General features: G+C 47.1%; 2 protein-coding genes across 2 annotated transcripts; one reads left to right on the top strand and one right to left on the bottom strand.

Annotated features, from left to right (window-relative positions):
- Nucleotides 1-136: 136 nt before the first annotated feature.
- apex1 (APEX nuclease (multifunctional DNA repair enzyme) 1) lies at nucleotides 137-4,532 on the top strand. The gene is made up of 5 exons (XM_085768892.1): nucleotides 137-222; nucleotides 1,657-1,797; nucleotides 1,881-2,044; nucleotides 2,783-2,975; nucleotides 3,991-4,532. The coding sequence occupies exons 2-5, from the start codon at nucleotides 1,728-1,730 to the stop codon at nucleotides 4,503-4,505; spliced, it is 942 nt and encodes a 313-aa protein (XP_085625018.1). The 5' UTR covers nucleotides 137-222; nucleotides 1,657-1,727; the 3' UTR covers nucleotides 4,506-4,532.
- A 2,041-nt stretch (nucleotides 4,533-6,573) lies between these two features.
- Nucleotides 6,574-13,798, bottom strand: LOC146962867 (uncharacterized). Its single transcript, XM_085768891.1, has 9 exons — nucleotides 13,721-13,798; nucleotides 12,901-13,103; nucleotides 12,654-12,749; nucleotides 12,390-12,479; nucleotides 11,007-11,117; nucleotides 10,769-10,892; nucleotides 9,536-10,682; nucleotides 9,218-9,270; nucleotides 6,574-8,326 (listed from the first exon to the last, which is right to left on the bottom strand). The coding sequence occupies exons 1-9, from the start codon at nucleotides 13,752-13,754 to the stop codon at nucleotides 7,065-7,067; spliced, it is 3,120 nt and encodes a 1,039-aa protein (XP_085625017.1). The 5' UTR covers nucleotides 13,755-13,798; the 3' UTR covers nucleotides 6,574-7,064.
- Between the last annotated feature and the right edge of the window lie 47 nt (nucleotides 13,799-13,845).

Here is a 13,845-nt window from a genome sequence, read left to right as displayed (position 1 = left end):
TGCTCTGTGTTTTTAATTATGTTTTTAAATGTTTAATTAAAATGTAGGTGTTTTGTCATTTGTCATAGGCACATTCCGGGACAGCCACTGATCACAACAGCACGTTGTCAGAAACCATTAGTGCTTTGTGTGTGTGGGGGAGTGTGTGTAGTGTGTGTGTTTGGGGGAGTGACTGGGAAGCAGCACTTCTCTGATCTTGTGCATCCTGTTGTGAAAGTACAAGTAAGATTATTTGCATGTTCCTTTCCTCAGACGTGTCGCGGCTCAAAAACAAAACGCTAATGACTTTTTAAAAACCGAATTTGCATCCGTAGATGAGTCGGAGAGGGTTAGGTTGGATGTGTTGGACGTGAAGTAGCTGCTGCTCATCAGAGCATCAGAGCAGGCCGCCTGCTGCCGCCTGCTGCTGCAGGCTGCAGGCTGCTGCTCTTTGTCACACAGCATGTAGCATTAGCTTAGCTTGCTATTAAACTTGTAGTGTGACTTAAAAGCTGTGGACGTCTAATGCTCTCGGCTAGGGTTAGGCTTACTCTGATCTTTCACCTTGTAGCTTTCCGCTCATCCATTTCATCCATTCATATTCTGGTACAATGCCTGTGGCTGCATGTTCCCTCTACAACCACTTCATTTGAAGAAAAGGAGAAAAGGCTCTTTGTGCATTTCCTCGTTTCAACCAGAAGCTCTCGGCTTGTCGAGCTAGCGGCACCACATGCACTAGTGGAGTCAAGTCGGTGCATTTTATAACTCGGTGATTCACACGCACTTCCAGCTCAGTGTGTGTTTGCTGCACAATGAGTGTGTGTTTGCTGCACAACGAGCCAACAGCCGGAGGCCAAAACTCAAGTTTCCAAACTTCATCTGTGTAGATGTTGAAGTTTGGTTCCATGAAAGTTACTAGATACACAACTAGAGAAAGTTTCACAATTACGGTCTGACAAATATTAGTCTCAAATATGAGTGTATAGTGGATAAAGACGTAGTTGTAAATGTTGGCTGAGAAACCTAGAAAAGGGGTTTCTATTACACAGCTGGCCACAACTCTCCTGTAACCTTATATAAAGGAAATACTTCAAATATATATGATGACATCATGTTTTATAATGTGGATGTATCATCCTTATTGTTATAGATATGTGTGAGAAATCCTGGATCAGTCTGGCTCTACAGAACTCAGTGTGTTCATGACGGAAAATTATCCACTGTTCAAATCTGAGCAAATGCATTTAATTAGTGTTTCTATTATCAGGTCATTTGTAATTATATTTTCTCTCTAATAACCAAATTTTAATGCATACAGCAGCAGTGACTGGCTAAACTGGAAGTTGTTGTCACTTTATATCTGCAACATTGATTCTCACTCAGCTTGACTGGCAGAGCAGTGGAGGTGAAGGAATGACAGGGTGTGTGACATTCACAAGAGTCATTTATCGTTGTAGTCATTTATCGTTTCGTTTCTCTCTAATAACCAAATTTTAATGTATAAAATGCTATAAATAATAAATGAAGCCCCAGAACCAAAGATAATAAACTGAAACGTCCTTAGAGCAAGAAGTATTCCTCTTCCCCTTCTGTGTGACAGAACTACTGTAAAAGTTGCACTTGCATATTGTAATCGTACAGTTTCACTTAAATTCTTGTTTTGTTTTGTTTTTCCAGCGGCGTGTGTGTTGTTGCGTGTGCGTGTTGTGTGTCTGCGTGGTGTGTTTGCAGCCAGAGCCAGTTCAAGCATGAAGCGGGGCAAGAAGGCAGAGGAGGCGGCTGCAGACGGGGACAGCGGGGACAACGACACCGGCACTGGTACGAGACAGCGTAAAGACCTACTGCCTCCACAGTAGAAGTTCTGTTTCATACCAACTCTTTAATCTGCCTCTGCCCCACAGCTGCTGCAAAGAAAACCAAGAAGGGCAAAGAGCCCGAGGCCCCGGTCCTGTATGAAGACCCCCCCGACAAAATGACCAGCAAAGACGGACGGGACGCCAACATGAAGATCACCTCCTGGAACGTGGACGGGCTGAGGGCCTGGGTGAAGAAGAAGGGCCTGGATGTGAGTTTGCAGTCACCCAGAGAAACATCAGTTAGTTAAAGGGATAGTAGCATTTTTTTTAAAGTGTGGTTGTATGATCTACAAATAGCCCCTAAGTACTTTAAGTGCAGTAGAAGACTCTCTGCACTCCTCCCGTTAGCAACGCCAGCCCATAATAGCCCTGCCCAGAGATTTACAACATACAGTGTTGTGAACAGACCCAAAGAAACGGCCTATTTTCACGGCCTAAAAGAGGTTTTACCTGAAAAAAAATACACAGTTCCATTGTTCACTATAATATAATATTTTCCAGTCCTTCAAAGTGTTTTCAAAGTTTTTATTTGGAGCTAACCAACTGCTGATCGGCGGGCGCTAACCCTGGGCGGAGGGATACGTGAGTTGGTTAGGTCCAAATAAAAACTGTGTTTTTCCTGCACTTTGAAGGGCTGGGAAAAATTATATTATAACGAACAATGGAACTGTGTATTTTTTTTCAGGTAAAACCTCTTTTAGGCCGTGAAAATAGGCCGTTTCTTTGGGTCCATTCACAACACTGTATGTTGTAAATCTCTGGGCAGGGCTATTATGGGCTGGCGTTGCTAACGGGAGGAGTGCAGAGAGTCTTCTACTGCAATTAAAGTACTTAGGGGCTATTTGTAGATCATACAACCCCACTTTAAAAAAATGCTACTATCCCTTTAACAGGCTAAAATAATAATCATCCATTCTCACGTGTTGTTTTGTGTGCTTCCTCCCCAGTGGGTGCGTGAGGAGAATCCAGATGTGTTGTGCCTGCAGGAGACCAAGTGTGCAGACAAGGACCTTCCTGCTGAAATCACCTCCATGCCCGAGTACCCACACAAGTACTGGGCCGCCTCGGACGAGAAGGGGGGCTACAGCGGCGTGGCCATGCTCTGCAAGACTGAACCCATCAAAGTCACCTACGGCATCGGTGACTGCTGTTTTATTACATTCTTCTATCAATAAGAAACACTAGACCTGTACAGCAGACCTCAGACCTGTGCAGCAGACCTCAGACCTGTACAGCAGACCTCAGACCTGTGCAGCAGACCTCAGACCTGTACCTCAGACCTGTACAGCAGACCTCAGACCTGTACAGCAGACCTCAGACCTGTACAGCAGACCTCAGGTGTTCCATGTAGGGACCCACCAATCCAGCTTTTTCAGTCCCAATGCCGATACCAAAACCTGGGCTTGGCGTATTGGCCGATACCTGATACTGATCCAATACCACTGTTGAATAAATAAACTGTGGAAGACAGTGAATGCATCAGGCTTGACTTTAAACGGATAGTTCAACATTTTCCATTTCCATAATCCCTATAGTCATAGCAGTAGGTTTGTTACCTTTAATTGTCGATGCAAGCTATTTTTAGAACGGCGGAGCAGAGCCATGAGCTGCTCAGAGCTACAGAGGCTTCTTGGTTTCCCCTCATCAAATACACAATCCAACAACTCCACAACGCTCTGGTGGACAAGTTGTGACCTGCACATTCAGCACGCTATGAGATAATAACACAACGTTACCAGACAGAGTTGTTTTGACCAAGATTTTAAGAGCGCAACCAGAAAATTTAAGGGCGCACACTGTAAATCGACTTGCAAAGCAAATATTCACATTTCCTTTTCATTCATGATCCTCACACACATTGGTCTGACACCTGTAACGACAGATACCAGATTCTTTGAGTCGCCCCTTTCACATTTCACCAGTGTTTAAAATAAAATGGTAAATTTACTGGTTGCACAAGTCCGCAAGTCGATGAAAATGTTACTTGCACCGTTTCCTCCTGCTTCCAGTGAGTGTGCTAACTAGGGCTCAACTAGAACAGGTTACCAACTTACATACTCCATCTTTAAACCTACAGAAGAAATGACTAAACTGAATCCTGGTTCAGTATTTGCCTTCGGTTGATGAGTAAAACCGTCCTTTTTCACCCCTCCAGGCAAAGAGGAGCACGACAAGGAGGGCCGCGTCATCACGGCCGAGTTCCCCAGCTTCTACCTGGTCACGGCCTACGTGCCCAACGCCAGCCGCGGCCTGGTGCGCCTCGACTACCGCAAGACCTGGGACGTGGACTTCCGCTCGTACCTGAGCGAGCTGGACATGCAGAAGCCGCTGGTGCTGTGCGGCGACCTCAACGTGGCGCACCAGGAGATCGACCTGAAGAACCCCAAGGGCAACAAGAAGAGCGCGGGCTTCACCCCGGAGGAGCGCGAGGGCTTCGGCCAGCTGCTGCAGGCCGGCTTCAGCGACAGCTTCAGAGAGCTGTACCCCGAGCAGACCCACGCCTACACCTTCTGGACCTACATGATGAACTCCCGCTCCAAGAACGTGGGCTGGAGGCTCGACTACTTCCTGCTGTCGGCCTCGCTGCTGCCGGGGCTGTGTGACAGCAAGATACGCAACCAGGCCATGGGCAGCGACCACTGCCCCATCACCCTGCACGTGGCTGTGTAGGTCACCGCCCCATCACCCTGCACCTAGCGGTGTAGGTCACCGCCCCATCACCCTGCACCTGCAGTAGCTAGCCTCATAAACCAGCCTCTCTAAATGCATTTCATTTCATTTCATTTCATTTCATTTCATTTCATTTCATTCCGAGGGAGAGTCTGGCCTCATCCCCATTCTAAGCGTTTGGACTGAAACCCTCAGAAGGCCTAAGAGCCAATCAGCGTCGCCGCTGTGATCAATCAGGGACCGACTGGTGCAAAGCCCCGTCACTACACCAACTTGCTGATTGGCTGAATGGGGTTGTCTGTCAACGCTACTACTCCCGCCCAGCTCCCGCCCCCCAAACGCTTAGAGGGGGGATGAGGCCAGACTCTCTGAGAAATGAAATGAAATGCATTTCCGCGAGAGGCTGGTTTACGAGGCAGCAGCAGCATCAACCTCTGTTTGTCTCAGTATTCCTGTTCTGACCTGCTCCAACTCACATCTGTTGAAATGTCTCATGGATGAAGTTGTGTCCAACCTCATTCCAGGTCCTGTTAACGTCAGCAGTAGCTCAGCAGTAGCGCAGCTGTAGCTCAGCTGTAGCTCAGCAGTAGCTCAGCTGTAGCTCGGCTGTAGCTCGGCAGTAGCTCAGCTGTAGCTCGGCAGTAGCTCGGCAGTAGCTCGGCAGTAGCTCGGCTGTAGCTCGGCTGTAGCTCGGCTGTAGCTCGGCAGTAGCTCGGCTGTAGCTCGGCTGTAGCTCGGCTGTAGCTCGGCTGTAGCTCGGCTGTAGCTCGGCTGTAGCTCGGCAGTAGCTCGGCTGTAGCTCGGCAGTAGCTCGGCAGTAGCTCGGCTGTAGCTCGGCAGTAGCTCGGCTGTAGCTCGGCAGTAGCTCGGCTGTAGCTCGGCTGTAGCTACAGCTGTAGCTCGGCTGTAGCTCAGCTGTAGCTGCTTGTGTGTTCTTCACATGAAAGTTTCACTCTGTTATCAGACATAAGGTCCACTTGTCCTCCTCTGTAATTGATCTTGGCAACACTAAAAACCAAACGACGTCTAAGCTCATTTCCTGTCCCAGCTGTGAGACTGTTCCACAGTGTGTGTCTGTGTGTGAGAGACACAAACCTGTTTTTTTCATGTCACTGTTACTGAAATTTAAAACTACTGCTGTTCACAGAAAATGTATTTTTGTTGTAGCACAAAAACCCTTTTAAGCCTCTTTTTCCCATAACCAGTGTGAAATTTTACTGTTGTAAAACTTGGCCCATTTCTCAATAAAGACTGAGTTTATGTAGAAAGCTTTTGTTGATTCTTTGAAGGTTTTGAGCAAAATGAGACAAATGTTACATCACGATGCGTCTGAGAAACACACTTCTCTGCTCATTGTGCTTTAATTGCAACACAACCATGAAATTTAATTCAGTCATAGAAAAAATAGGACATTTAAATGAGCCTGTGCTTGCTAGCTTCAAGTTTACTAGATACAGATAAAGCGATAGTTCAACATTTTGGCAACTTCTATCACCATAATCCCTGTAGTGTTAGGAGTAGGTTCATTACCTTTAATTGTCGTTGCAAGCTGTTTTTAGATCAGCGGGGCAGAGACGCGAGTTCAGCACAGTGCCTTCGCCTTTCCCTCATCAAATACACAATCCAACAACTCCAAACCGCTCTGGTGGACAAGTTGTGACCTGCACACTCACCACACTATGAGATGATAACACAACATTACAAGACAGAGTTGTTTTTAAGGCAAATGCGTAGCCGGAACTACATTCCAGACACGGCTGCTGGGCGGAGTTAATTCAAAAGCGCAAGTAGTTCTGAGTATTTGCTTCATGTGTCGTAATGTTACATAATTATACATGATTATCTCATAGCGTGCTGAATGTGCAGGCCATTACTTGTCCACCAGAGTGTTTTGGAGTTGTTGGATTGTGTATTTGATGAGTTTGATGAGGGAAACGCAAAAATACCATGCACCTCCATTGTGTTCGCTGAGCAGCTTGCGTCTCTGCCCCGCTGATCTCAAAACAACATGTACCGACAATTAAAGGTAATGAACCTACTGCTTACTAATGGGATTATGGTGATAGGAGAATTTTACAAAATGTTGAACTATCCCTTTCATGGCAGGTAACAAAGGAGGGAGAGCCAAAGTAATGTCTCTACAACTGCTTTTCTCCCAGTTTAAACTATAATCACATTAAACATTATTTTCCAAACAGTAAAGCAATGGCTGGATTTATTTGATTGGTTGTGTTTAGTACTGATCCGAAGTCAGTTGACCGTTTTCACCACTGACTGTATTACTCCACACACCAGTTCAGTCAGACAGGGCCACACATTGGTTTATTTGTGTGAAGGAATATTGTTATTCAACCGTTGAAAAATGGACTTCCAAAATAAAGGTCTCTTTGATCAAAGTGCAGAAAATTTTCAAAATAAAGCAAATACTTCAACTGATATCAGCTCTTCTTCTACAGCACATTTGCTCCTGCTGCAGGTGAACACACTGAGCTCAGATCAGTCCCTCACACAACCTCAACTGTCACTTAAATCTCCAGATCAGTTCCACGTCCAGTCTCCCTACATTAACTTAATGTTGTGTGTCCGTTGATGCATTTTCAGATTGTACGACTGCCTGAATCCCTTCCCGCATTCCACGCAGAGGAAGGGTTTTTCCCCTGAGTGTGTTCTCTGGTGTCTTTTCAGGCGGTTGGCGCTGAGGAAGCTCTTGTCGCACTCGGTGCAGGAGTATGGCCGCACCCCGGTGTGGTAGCGCAGGTGGATGGTGAGGTAGCAGGACTGGGTGAACTTCTTGCCGCAGTGAGGGCACTGGAAGGGCTTGTGGCCCGTGTGGAAGCGCTCGTGCTTGAGCAGCTCGGCGTGGGAGAAGAAGCCCTTCCCGCAGTCGGAGCAGAGGTACGGCCGCTCCCCCGAGTGGGTCAGCTCGTGCCGGACCAGCGTGGCCTTGTAGACGAAGCTCTTGTCGCACTGCGAGCAGCTGAAGACGTTCTCCCTGGTGTGGCAGCGCTCGTGCTTCTTCATGTTGCGCTCCCTCTTGAAGCTCTTGCCGCAGAAGGAGCACATGAAGGGCATCTCGGCCGAGTGGATCTTCATGTGGCTCAGCAGGCCGCCCTTGTAGAGGAAGCCCTTGCCGCACTGCGTGCACGTGTGCGGCCGCTCCTTCTGGTGGATGCGTTGGTGCGCGGTGAGGGCGGCTCGGTAGGCGAAGCTCTTACCGCAGTTGCAGGAGTGAACTCGTTCCTCCTGGTGCGTCTGCAGGTGCCGGTTGAGGTAGCTGGCGCAGCTGAAGCCCAGCGCACAGTGGGGGCATTTGTAGGAGCGCTCCGCCTTGTCGGCGTCTTCGTGGGTCTTCAGGTGCCTCACCAGCGCCGACTTCCAGGCGAAGGCGCGGCCGCAGTCCGAACACAGGTACTCTCCGTTCTCCATGTGGCTGCTCTTGTGCTCCCTCTGAGCCAGCAGCGACTTGAAGAACTCCCCGCAGATCAGACACTCGTACCTGCGGCCGGTCTTGTGCGTCTGCTTGTGCCGCTCCAGCGACTGTTTGAAGGAGAAGCGTCTGCCGCACTGCGAGCAGAGGAAGGGCTGCTCGCCCGTGTGGATGCGCTGGTGGGCCTTCAGCAGCGACTGGAACCTGAAGCTCTTGTCGCAGTCTGGACAAGTGAAACGTCCTTCTTCATCAGCGACGGGCCGCAGGGACGGTTTGTCCTCCTCGGCCTCAGAGTGGACGCTGTCGATGTGCTGCTGCACCTGCACCTCCTCTGAATGGTGGAAGGAGCACATCGGACAGGAGAAAGCAGCTGAGGAGACCTCCACCGCACAGCCTGATGGGAAAAAATGACATTTACATTCTGCTAAGAAACTAAGGTGAAAACAAAAGTCATATACTGAAATAACCCGTAATGACACAAGAAACAAAATAATATTTAAAACATTATCCCTCATACACCAGAGGAAGAGATGTTTTACTGCCTGTCACTACGGAGGCCAAATAATGCGCTCTCAGACTTGATGAGACAGAACATTTAGGACTGAACTGAAAGCAGGGGAACATGTTGGAAGCTCCACAGTCACTGAGAAGTTGAAGGCCTTGCTAATTGTAGGAGACAAATGAGGGGAAGAGTCTGACCATGAATGTTACATTTTATTTTTTTTCTCAAAAATGATACTATTTTGAAAATGATTTGACAACCCACTTGCAATACCTCCGGGGCCCACCAGGGGGCCACAGCCCACAGGTTGGGAGCACGGATGTATTATAATACGGTATAATACATCCGTGGTTGGGAGTCACTGTCTTAGACTGAACAAACACATAACAAACTCTCAAATATGAAAATATTTCCACTTCAGTGAACACCTGAGATAATGTGTTGACAAAGTAGAAATGGGTTTGTAGTGTCAGTCCAGCTGCCAAACTTTGTGTTTGTGTTGGCGTAGCCAAATAAATGATGAAATAAACAGATCATAATCTGTCGTAATTTATTATGACAGGCTTTAACTTTACTTTCTTTTTTTTCAAAGGAATATTTTCAACTTATTCAACTTAAGTGTCATTTTGGTCATGACACATTACTGAATTATTATTACAAATTAATTGCTGGCCCTCATCAACTTATTTTTAACAATTATTAGTGTAATTGTGTGTAAAGTAACTTGTTGATTCAATTGTAAATTAAAAATCTATTGAACATGGTCTAAAAATGAACACTCACTTTCATCACCGTCCTTGGTTAAAACCATGGATGAGCCATACGAGTGCTCTTCACTGCTGAAAAGAAACAAGAAAAGAACAAGAGATGCTTTAATCAACATAATTCAAATATGGAGTGTTGCCATAACGATGTGTAAACCTGCAAATTATTATTATTGTACAAGGACAACACAAGTAGAAAAAAGTCGAAATATGTGAGACAGGGACACATCAAAGATAATAAATATGTGCAGATGTGTTAAATATGTGCAGATGTGTTAAATAGGTGCAGATGTGTTAAATAGGTGCAGATGTGTTAAATAGGTGCAGATGTGTTTACCAGCTGAGAGGTGAAGGCTTCAGGGCTGGGGGCTCCACCTGCAGCATCTTCTTCCTCTTCGTGGCCATGCGCTTCTGTAAGTTTATCACCTGGATCTTCATGGTCGGTTTGCGTTTGCGCCCGCTGGTGCGGACCTTGGTGGGGTAGACGTGTTGATCGTGGAGCAGCTCTCCAGACTCCCTGTGAACCTCTGCAGCCTCTAGATCCTCATCGCTGCTGTCCTCTGCTCCCAGCTGGCCGTCGGGCCGCGCCGCCTCCACGCCGGGCTGCACCACGTCGGGCCGCGCCGCCTCCACGGCCTCGCACACGTTCTCATCCCCTATTACAAACTCTGGCTCATCTGTTTGTGTCTCTGTGGGCTCGTTAGCGCCGCAGTCGTCCGTGTGAGTCTTCAGGTGCTTCGCCAGCGCCAGCTCCCACGTGAATCTCTGGTCGCAGCGCTTGCACGCGTACGCGCCGTCTTGCATGTGCGTCTGCTTGTGCTCCGTGCGGGCGGACAGGGAGTGGAAGGTCTCGCCGCAGATGACGCAGTCGTACTTGCGTCCGGTTTTGTGCGTGTTCTTGTGCCGGTCGAGGGACTGTCTGAAAGAGAAGCAGCGGCCGCAGTCGTTGCAGCGGTGGGGGCGCTCGCCGGTGTGGATGACCCTGTGGGCGATCAGCGACGAGGCAAACTTGAACTTCTTGTGGCAGTCGGGGCAGTCGTGAGGTCCTACGGGGACTCTGAGCTGGGGGGAAGCTGCATCGGCTTCTGGATGGATGTCTGGCAAACCGCTTTCATCCTGTTCTTGTGTCATCTCAACCTCCGCTTTACCCACTTCATCCCCCCCGGCCGCCGCCACAGGAAGCCCCTCCACAGGAAGCCCCTGCAGCGAGCCCTCAGCCGCCGTGCTGCCGGCTGACCCCCCGTAGCAGTGCTCTCCCACCACCACCTCCACGTCCGTGCTCGTGCCTAATTCGACCTCTGCGTAATCTGTCACTGTGATTATTTCCACTGCCACGTCGTCCACAAACGATACGGTGTGTGTTTGGTCGCTGAGGCCTTGCAGTGGCTCTGATTGGTCTGGCTGCTCTGTAGTTTTTGCCACTCTGCTAGTGGGAAGTACAGAGAGGGAGGAGAGGATGCTGTCGCCCATGCTGCAGGGGGGAACTGCACAATAAAGGACGGGAGTGAAGCAAAAGTTGATGTAATACAGCTTCATTGATAAATGACAGTGGTTACAGGAAGTGAGTTACCATGTTGCTCTAGATGCCCCAGGCGTCTGTGGTGCTGGAGTAAATGATTCAGGTCTGTGGGCTCAGAGACCGACTGCACACAATCCTCCAACACAGAGCACTCTGCTGCGAGCCAGAAGGCAGTCTGGGAGAAAACACATGACAACTTTAAAGACAGGACACGGGACACTTTTACACAGGAATACAGTATGTGAGCCGCATGTTGCGATGTCATTATAACCTACTGTACCCCTCTCACCTGTGTGAGGTCAGGAACTGGCAGCAGCTGAGCCAGTCGACACAGAAACTCCCAGAACAGAGTCTGTAAGTCACTGTCATAGAGCGCTCCGTACTCTGCAGGGAAGACTTCCTGAGAGAGATGGAACGACACCGCAATAAAAACATTTCACTGCAACGTAAATATACTAATACTTTAAAAATGCTTAAATTATTAGTGTCTTTTTTTATATTCCGCAATACATTTTCATTTAAAGGGATAATTCAGCTTTTTTTGAAGTGGGGTTGTATGAGGTACAAACAGGGCCGTTGTATAGGGGAGAAAGGTGATGATAATTCTAGGGGCCCAGCGCCCAGTAGGGCCCACAAAAAACCCCAGTAGTCTAATCTTTGTATGAATTAATTATTCTGCATAAGACCCTGACTAATACTAATACTATAATAGTAATGCTGCATTAGCATCAAAACAAAGTAGGCTAAATAAAAAATGTGGAAAAGTCAGGGGCCCACTTTAGTATTCTTTCAGGGGCCCCAGAATTCCTACCGACGGCCCTGGGTACAAATGGCCACTATATACTATCTGCAGTAAAGGTCTCTGCCCCCCCCACCACTGACAAACACATGGCGCTGAACCAAGACACAGGCAGTACACTGTTATCAATGAAGGACAATTAATCAGCGTATTTTCGCCGCCTATGAGAAGTCCCGTCATAAAATAATACACCACTTCAAGAGAACGATCTAAAGTAAAAATCTACAATGCATCAGCTGGTCGGAAAAAAGTTCGTTTATCTGGAACTATCCACTGACAACAGTTTACTGCCTGTGTCTCGGTGCAGCACAGTGCACTGGTGCGTCTCAGTGGAGGGGGGGGCAGAGTCCTTTCTACTGCATCTAATGGACTTGATGGCCTTTTGAACCTCATACAACCCCACTTTTAAAAAAAAGCTGAACTATCCCTTTAAATGTCTGAAAGATGTCATCTGCAATTGTATCTGCCCAGCAGAGGTAAATGTGTACATTTGCCCTCAGGCCAATCCATTAGGTGGCAGAGACCAGAGCATATTTAAAACATAATTTGAGGGACTGACTGATAAAGGAGAATGGGATTGGAATTTGCTTTCTTAGTGTTCACATGTTGCACAGTCACATAAGTTTAAATCATTAACTAGACTGGTGACTGGACTACAACAGCAGCTTCAGTCCAGTGATGCAGCTGACTGACCGGCTCAGTGATTAGGTTTTAACCGCTGGTTGGCTGAGAGCCTCGTCACTCATGGTTGGAGGTTTTAGTGCAAATTAATAACAAGTTAACAATAATAAGAAGCTGGTGTGACAGCTGCAGTCTGACAACTAGACACAACTTCTCTAAATGTAGCCACTTCTTTGAGTCACGCTGTCTTACCGAGAAGAAGTCTCGTCTCTCTTCAGGATCTTTGAGGAGAGTCTGGATCAGCTCAAGGAACTTAACTGCTGCTTCCTCTTCCTCTTTCATCTGCAATTAGAGCAGAAAATGACACATATAAAGGTTTACTGATAACAGCTGAGGTAGGACCTGAAGGATTTGTTGACCTGTTAATGATTAATGTTCATTTAGATAAACAAATACTGTGCTAAGACATTAAATAATAAAAAATGACATAAGATCATCCAGAGCAGACACACTTACATTTCCCTGTGTGGGGTGCTGTGATTTAATCTTGTCCAGGTGAGATAAGATGTCATTTTCCACAAGTTCATCACGTCTGCATAACTCTAGGATGTACTATTTATGGAAAAACAATCAAAACACTGCATCAAAGTAGTTCTGTGTTCACATATCCTTAGCTTTCTTAAAATATCTACTCCATCTATTTTCTGCATTTTGTAAAGGAAAATATATCTGAGAATGCTTTTTGTTCTCCACTCACACTCACCCGAGCTCTTAATCCCAGGTTAAGTTGAGCCCTGTGCTTGTGCATGAGCAGCTCTGGCACCATGTCCATCACCACACAGACAAACTCCGCCACTTCCCAGTAGCTCATGATGTCCTGGGTCCTCAGCACCCGCCACATGGACGCTGCCATCAGCTGGAAAGGTGGGACGAGGAGGCGCAGCGACGCCAGGGGTAAGGGCTCACCTGGAAAACAAGATCACACTGAGTTCACACTGAGTTCACACTGAGTTCACACTGAGTTCACCTTTCTGACCCAGTTTTCATTATTTAACTGAGATGAGTGGCCCTGGGGCTGTTATCTCAGAAGTCTATGAAATGATAATTTTATATTTTTATTTAATGTTTCATAAGTTGTATACAATTATGTATAGCAACGACAGTAATATAAACATTAAGATAACAACCGGTCCACAGATGGTCTCTACACAGGTTGCACAGTGCTGTTGTTCACCAGCTACAACCAACACCGTTGTGTTTTGAACGCAGCTCTGCCGGAAACGCTGAGTGCTATGTTCAATAACCACAGTGTTCTGCAGTTGAGTTAGCTAACTTTTACCATGCCAGTCTACACACAGAGCAGGACGTGTTCATGTCCCATGTAAAATATATAATGTTATGTAGTGCAGAGTATGTACTGTCAATGTAAAGTTACAACGCGAAGACAAGGCAGTAAGCTAGCTAACTGGCTTGATTTAGCTCAAATAAAAAAGTGGTATTGACAAAACTTACTCAACTATCAACAACCCAAGATGTCAAAATAAAAATGTTTATGCTCGTGTTCAGTTTGTCAGTAAACCAACCTTTACAAACGGCCGTGAAAACACCTGAGTCCATCTTCACACACCGGTGTTGAAAAGTTTATAAAGCTGTGGCTAGCTGCTGTTAGCTGCTGTTAGCTGCTGCTAGCTGCTGTTAGCTGCTGCTA

This window comes from Trachurus japonicus, chromosome 23, assembly GCF_045865225.1.
Source record: "Trachurus japonicus isolate A0001 chromosome 23, Traja_1.0".
NCBI classification, from domain to species: domain Eukaryota; kingdom Metazoa; phylum Chordata; class Actinopteri; order Carangiformes; family Carangidae; genus Trachurus; species Trachurus japonicus.
The sequence above is the reverse complement of the archived record's forward strand: the minus strand, read 5'-3'. Positions and strand labels throughout refer to the sequence as shown.

Bases quoted from the DNA above. Each gene is read 5' to 3' on its own strand.
- apex1 (XM_085768892.1), top strand. From the start codon at position 1,728: ATGAAGCGGGGCAAGAAGGCAGAGGAGGCGGCTGCAGACGGGGACAGC. The intron at 2,045-2,782 runs GTGAGTTTGCAG...CTTCCTCCCCAG, and splicing joins TGAAGAAGAAGGGCCTGGAT to TGGGTGCGTGAGGAGAATCC. The intron at 2,976-3,990 runs GTGACTGCTGTT...TCACCCCTCCAG, and splicing joins CAAAGTCACCTACGGCATCG to GCAAAGAGGAGCACGACAAG.
- LOC146962867 (XM_085768891.1), bottom strand. From the start codon at position 13,754: ATGGACTCAGGTGTTTTCACGGCCGTTTGTAAAG. The intron at 12,750-12,900 runs GTGAGTGTGAGT...TTCCATAAATAG, and splicing joins ACCTGGGATTAAGAGCTCGG to TACATCCTAGAGTTATGCAG. The intron at 12,480-12,653 runs GTAAGTGTGTCT...CTCTAATTGCAG, and splicing joins AGCACCCCACACAGGGAAAT to ATGAAAGAGGAAGAGGAAGC.